Source organism: Phaseolus vulgaris, chromosome 5, assembly GCF_051622355.1.
Source record: "Phaseolus vulgaris cultivar YP4 chromosome 5, ASM5162235v1, whole genome shotgun sequence".
NCBI lineage: Eukaryota > Viridiplantae > Streptophyta > Magnoliopsida > Fabales > Fabaceae > Phaseolus > Phaseolus vulgaris.
In genome coordinates, this window is record NC_143502.1 from 35,468,870 (window position 1) to 35,476,253 (window position 7,384).

General features: G+C 35.4%; 1 protein-coding gene across 1 annotated transcript; it reads left to right on the forward strand.

The window, feature by feature from the left end:
• The first annotated feature begins 4,973 nt into the window (after positions 1 to 4,973).
• LOC150027596 (G-type lectin S-receptor-like serine/threonine-protein kinase At4g03230) lies at positions 4,974 to 7,118 on the forward strand. Its single transcript, XM_090302409.1, has 2 exons — positions 4,974 to 6,325; positions 6,499 to 7,118. The coding sequence occupies exons 1-2, from the start codon at positions 5,062 to 5,064 to the stop codon at positions 6,963 to 6,965; spliced, it is 1,731 nt and encodes a 576-aa protein (XP_090158535.1). The 5' UTR covers positions 4,974 to 5,061; the 3' UTR covers positions 6,966 to 7,118.
• Positions 7,119 to 7,384: the final 266 nt, after the last annotated feature.

The following is a 7,384-nucleotide window of genomic DNA, read 5'->3' on the forward strand; positions in this document are numbered from 1 at the left end:
TGAGATGAAACAGAACTAACAAACTTTTTAAAGTTTGTGGACAAAAAATTATAAGAGATAAAATTAGAGATAGGATATTTTGTACTTACATGATTTGTATGTATGGATGAAGTATGCAAATTATGTAGATACATGGACACTTTCCTTTGACGAGTTGGTCTTATGAGACTGGTGTTGGGTTGTTCTTCAAGAACATGATATTGTGTCTCATTAACAGATTCATCATGTGCATCCGACTCATCACTTTCACTAGATTAGATATGAATAGTATTATTGTCAACATAATCAGTATTACCAGTCATGAGATTCTCGCCAGTATTGTGAGCAGTGTTATTAGGTGGATTATCATAAATAAGATCATTAGCAAAAGCATATTTTTGGGGAATGAGAGGTGATAAAATGTTGGGTCTTTCATTACTATCAACATTCAATTTATAAGGAAATTGATGTTCATGAAAAATTACATGCATTGATACCTCAATTTTGTGATTTTTGAGATTTAAGAAAATATAGCCATTAGTATGAGGTTGAAAACCTAAGAAAATACCAGATACAACACAAACATCAAACTTCTTTCTCTTAGCAGTGATAATGCTAGAATAACATAGACATCTAAATACGCGAAGAACAGTTAGATTATAAGATTTAGTGTACAACTTTTCATAAGGAGATTTATTATCTAATAAAGGATTGGGTGTACAGTTTATTAAAAGAACAACATGTAAAGCAGCAAAATTCCAAAATAAAGGACGCAAGTTTGCTTGAAAAATGAGAGCCCGAGTAACATTTAAGATATGTTTATGTTTCCTTTCAACAATACCCTTTTGTTCAGGCATCTCAACACAAGTAGTTTGATGAATAATTCCTTTAGAAGAGAAAAAAGTTTTTATAGCAAATTCTGCCCCATTAGTACAAATTATTTTAACATTGTTTTCAAACTGATTTTTAACATAAGCAATAAAATTCTCAATATGAATTCTGGTTTCAGATTTAGTGACCATGGGTATAAGACAAGTAAAATGGGAAAAATCATCAACAATAGTTAAAAAATACTTATGACCATACATTGAAGAAGCATAACAAGAAGCCTAAATATCCATATGAAGTAATTCAAAATAGCGACTAGTATGTGAACTACTCAAATTAAAAGGCAATTTCTTTTGTTTGACTCTATGGCAAGTATCACACACATGAGTTTTATTTGCAATAAAAGGAAACTGTGATCTCAAAATAGATAATCTCTCATCAGAAATATGACTCATTCTATTGTGCCACAAATTATTGTTCTTATCAGTAGTACTGTAAGAAGAAGCAACATATTTGAAACTAGAGTTACAAAAAACAGCAGATTCAAGAATGTACAAGCCATCCGTTGCTTTAACTGTACCAATCTTCTCGTTGGTAACATTGTCCTGTATATCACATTTATTTGAAGAGAAAATTAATCTGCAATCTAAATATGAAGTAATTTTTGAGACAGATATCAAATTAAAAGTAAAGTTTGGTACATATATCACGTTGCTAAGAAAAAAATTTCTTATTAAAAACTACAGTGCCAAAGTATTTAGCAAGGACATGGTGACCATTTGGCATATTTATAGGAACAAGTTTAATAGGTTTATATGAGGCAAAATGTGATAGGGAAACACATACATTATCAGTGGCCCCCGAATCAAGAACCCAACAAAAATTAGCTTTGATAGAAGAGTTACCTGTTGGAGGTTGATCAGTCACTTCTGTTAGGATAAATGGCTAAAACAAGATGGGGGGGTGTGAATTGTTTCTAAAACCTTTTCGCAAATATATGATTAAGAATGAAACTTTAATCAATCAATCACAGATAAACTATTCAGAGAGTAAATTAAATAAAGATTCAGAAAACAGTTTCAGTATTTTAATCGGTTAAAAACACGATATAACCGGTTGTTTATGTTACAGATACAAAAGCAGTTTGTAAGGCAGGAATATTAACCGGTTGAAAATACGAAATAACCTGTTGTTTATGAAGCATATCAAACAATTATGAAGAGAAGAGATAGAGAGATTTACACACAAGGTTTATACTGGTTCACTCAATCCTGAGCTACATCCAGTCCTCAGTCAAACCACTGAGTATTTCACTATGTAATCAATCACAGATTACAACAATACACACCACAAAGATGTGACTTTGATTCTAACAAAGCGTACTCACCCCCTTTGCACCAGCACACACCTCAAGTCAGAATCACACTGGCTTTACAAGATTTTACAACAACGTTTACAGAATGTAATTTGAACAATTACAAGAAACTAAGAAAGGGTAGAAAACACCTGGATTACAAAAGACCAGAAACCCTATGATCAGTTCTTGAAACACAGCAAAGCTTAAAGGAAATCTTGCTAAACTTGGAAAACTTCTTTCACAAATAGTTGGTAATCTCTCAAATCAATCTCAAATCAGAGTATAAAACTTCTCTCTTTTTCATCATCCAAACATTTGAAGGAAGGCTATATTTATAACCTTTGAAAAGCTACCGTTGAAGGCATATTTGAACAACTGAATCAGTTAAAACAGGTTTTCAAAATACTGTTATGAAAACTCACATTTAATCGGTTAAAATTGCGATTTAACCGGTTGAATGGTTTTGAAAGTTATATAATTGATTCAAAAAATAGTTTTAAACACTCCTTTGTCAGCTAAGTGACAAACAACCGATTGTCTCAAAACTTTAATCGGTTGTTTTTCCCTTTGCATGGAAAAACACTTTAATCTTCAAAACAGATTAAAACAGGTTTTGTTTGAGAATCAAGACTGATCTTACATAAATTCTAAACACTCTAAACTACACTCAAACCAAAAGCAGCAAGGCTTCAAGCTTCATCTTGAATTTGATACATCAAAGCTTCTATCTTCAAGAACTTCATGTGCTGAATGTGTGGAGAAAGATCCCACCTGATTAACTTGTGCTGAATTAACCACGTTGTTGTCATCAGTATTGTTTCTATTTTGCTTGAATATGTTCGAAAGAATCTGGTACTGCAGAGGTGTGAGACTAATGCTGCCTTCTTCCTATCCTTTTTTATATTTTTCAGAAGAAACATCATTAATAGACATAATACTATCTATCTGACTGGGTTTTCCACTATTGGAAAATTTATATCCAGGTGGGTAACCATGCTTCTTGTAGCAATTCTCTACAGTGTGACCATTTATGCCGCAGTGAGTGCATATTTTCTTATTATTGTTATTTTTGTATATCTTATTGTCCTTATTGGGAAAACCATTTTTCCAAAAACAAACTTTTTTTTGTTTGACTTGTCTTACCACAAAAGTTATAAGTTATAGGAGCAGAAGAATTCAAGATGCGACTAACACTAACATTACTAACAACACTGTTAATATTGGTGACCAAAGTATTACTAACCAACTGATGTTCTTGCTGTACCACTAGAGAAAAGATCTTCGATATGGGAGGAAAGAGTTCCTTCAAGAGGACGAGAGACTTGATGTTGTGATATTGTTCATTAAGCCCACAAAGAAACTGTGTTGCCTAATCTTCAAGCTTTCTCTGATTGATAAGAGTCATAACAACACAATAACAAGAGCAATTTGTCTTACATGCACAAGTTGGGTTAGGTATAAAATTCTCAATTTCATCCCAGATAATACGAAGCTTGGTAAAATAATCGATAACAGATTGATCTCCTTAACATAGGGTGGCAGCTTCCATTTACATATCAGAAATTCTAGAAAGATTACCTTGAGAATATCTAGTTTTGAGGTCGTTCCACACATCAATTGTTGAATCCATCCAAATGATGCTCCTCCTGATCGAACAGAGACAGAGTGCACAAGCCAAGATACCACCATGTTGTTACAACGATTCCATGTCGCATAAGTAGGGTGATCCTTTGTTAGGCAGGGATGTGTGCCAAAAACAAATTCTATTTTATTTTTCGCACTCAAAGCCGCTATGACAGATCTACTTCTTGAGTGATAATTTGTCGAATTGAGTACGGGTGAAACCAAGCAGATTTCGGGATTCTCATTGAAATGCAAAGACAGATAGGTCTGATCAGATGTTTGTTGATTAGGTGTTGGTTGATCGGATGTTTCTTCTACTACTTCTGCCATGTCTCTCAAGAAAGAAAACTTAAACAAAATGAGATGAAAACAAGAGAAAAAAGACCCAAGAAAATCGAAAAGAGTCAAGAACTAAAACAAGAACAAAGACAAAATCAGAAAGCACAATACAGCTCTTCAAACGAGGAGCTCTGACACCATATTGAAAAAGATCATGATACTAAGCAGAAGAGGGTGACGTCGTTTCCTATAATGACAATAAGTTGCAAGAGTCCTTCCTGCAATACAAAAACCAGCACAAAGAGGGCAAGTGAGGAAGCAGAAAACAGATAAAGGGAATGTGAGTGAAACCCTAGAAAAAAAAAGGGAAAGAAATGCTGGAACAGAGAAAGAATTTTTTTTATTGAATCAGCTTTTTAGTGAAAAACAACTTATAAAAAGGAAAAAATAACCTTAGAATATCTACAGTCACAACAGCCCAACATGGGCCTAATATAGTCTGATGGACCTTCAGTCCAAGAGAGAAAAAAAATGACAAAGAATCTAAGAAAATTTCTATCAGCCACGAAAATTATACATTTCTTTGTTCCACTAAATGGACATTTCTGATTACAATATTCCAAGACAAAATTGAAAACAGGAGGTTGAAAGAATGCGAATTGACAGAGATAACGACGAGGGAGAGTAATGACAAGGCGTAGACCTTGACGAAGTACCAAGTCTACAACATCAATAATCAATAACAAGGACATTATTAACGTTTTAGGCTTTTAACACTTTAATCTACTCTTTCCTTCAACTTTATATTTCATCACTATCCCACTCCAGAGAACCCACTTAAATTACCACTAAGGTAGCTCTATCTTATCGCATTGGTGATCAAACATTAAGACCACCAAATTAACGTGTGGTTAGAGTACAACTTTCTTTGATAAGGATATTTTTATTATCATTCTTTAGAGAGACCATAGTTATTAAGAAGGTTTGTATTAGCAATGAGAAGTGAAGAGGTGGTGTTGTCCTTCTCTCTTCTTCTTCTCTCGGTGCCGCTATTATGCTTCCAAATATGTTCGGGAGTTGATACTCTGAAGGGTACCCAGAGCATAACTGACTCCGGAAAACTTGTTTCATCAAACGCCACATTTGAGCTCGGCTTCTTTTCTCCTCCTGGTGTGAAGAGTGGCGAGAAAAGATACCTGGGGATATGGTATCACAAGCTGGAACCACAAACAGTGGTGTGGGTTGCCAATAGAGATGACCCTGTTGCAGATTCTAGTGGAGTTTTTCGAATTGCGGAGGATGGAAATGTGGTCGTTGAATATGCATCCAAAAGCCTCTGGTCCTCCAAACTTGAACCATCCTCGTCCACAAATAGAACATTGAAGCTCCTAGATTCGGGGAATCTAGTACTAACAGATGACTCTGAAACGAGATGCCTGTGGGAAAGCTTCAAAAACCCAACAGACACGTTTCTTCTCGGCATGAAAATGGACGCGACTTTGTCGTTGACTTGTTGGAGAGACCCCGCTGACCCAGCCCCTGGGAGCTTCACCTTCAAGATGGGTCATCGTGAAACCTTGGTAGTGGAAAACCAATCGCAACTTTACTGGACGGAGTCACTGGATGGATCCGGTACAAAGATCTCTGGGTTCTTGGGCTCGGATACTTCATTACTCAAGAATTCAAGCAACTTGTCATGTCTATCATCAAAACCATACAACAAAAAGGAAAGGCTGTTAATGAATTCTAGCGGGGAGATACAGCTTCTGAAGTGGGACGAGGACGACAGGCAATGGGATAAAAAATCGTCGGAGCCAGCTAGTATGTGCGACGTATATGACCATTGCGGGAGCTTCGGCATCTGTGACGCAAATAATTTGAATTTCCTCACTTGCAAATGTTTGCCAGGATTCAGACCCAGGGATGAAGAAATCCGTGGCCAAGGGTGTGTGAGAAAATCAACGTCTTGTATTGATACGAATGTGACGTTCCTGAACTTAACCAACATAAAAGTGCGTGACCCAGACGAAATGCATGGATCGGAAACAGAAGCAGATTGTGAATCCTTATGCCGTAACATAACCATTACCAAGTGTCCTCAGTCCCAGTGCCAGGCATATTCATATAGTTCTAGAGCGGAGTTTGGTCGAGATGATGGTAACTCTACATGCAAGATCTGGAGGGGAAATTTATCCACTCTTGTAGTTAATGGTATAGGTGGTCGCAATCTTTCTGTCCTGTTTAAGAGATCAGATATAGGTAATTTATATCTTCTTAATTCATCTCTTATGTGTTAAAGAAAAATCATCTCTCAGCAAACGAACTTCTAATCTGCTTAGAAAAATCACTTGCGGTTCTTTGTTTCTTTATGTGGGTGTTGTTTAGGTAGGTATTTCTTTACCCTAACACTGAATCAATATGTTGTTGCGCAGAAGCAACTGCCAAATCGTGTGATCCTTGCGGTACATACGAGATTCCTTATCCGCTAAGCACTGGGCCAAACTGCGGAGACCCCACCTACAACAAGTTCAATTGTAACGAATTGACGGGCAACCTTACATTCACGATGCCGGGGGGAAACTCATACGAAGTTACTTGGATCGATGAAGATAAGAGAGTGTTTTACATTAAAGTAGATGATTCATATTCCTGTGGTTCCAGAAATCAAAATAAGACTCCTAAACTCCCATTCAGTTTAGCTGAGCCAGAGTGTTCCAAAATTGATGGAATGATTAAAATGAAATGGGCAGCAGCACCAGAACCGCCGTGTCGGAAGCCCCCAGACTGCGAGAATAGGCCCCATTCGACATGCATGGTAACAAGTGATGGAGGTCACAGGTGCCTTTGCGATTCACACTATAAGTGGAATCCCACAGTTATGATATGTGCCAAAGGTTAGCGTTTTATTATTCTCTCTTTCACTTTTCTCTTTGTCCACCACTATTTCAACTTGTATGTATTACATGATCATTGTAAAACTATTTATATTTTTTTTTTCAAAATTTTAAAGTTTATAAAACATAATAAACATATATAACTAAATTTATTTAAATTTAAATTCAAATTAAAAATTAATTTTTAATATCATTGCATTAAAAATTTACTAATTATTGTTATTATTTACGTATAGGAATAACATTGCAATCTCATTAATTGTAAAAAAAATAATTCCTATATGGAACAATTTCCCTCTTTAATTTATGGAAAAAAATATTTATATTTTGTTATATTGCACATACATATGTTTCTTCTTATGGCTTTATTGGATATAAATATTTCAAAATTGTGGACTGAATATAATTAAATATGGATATATAT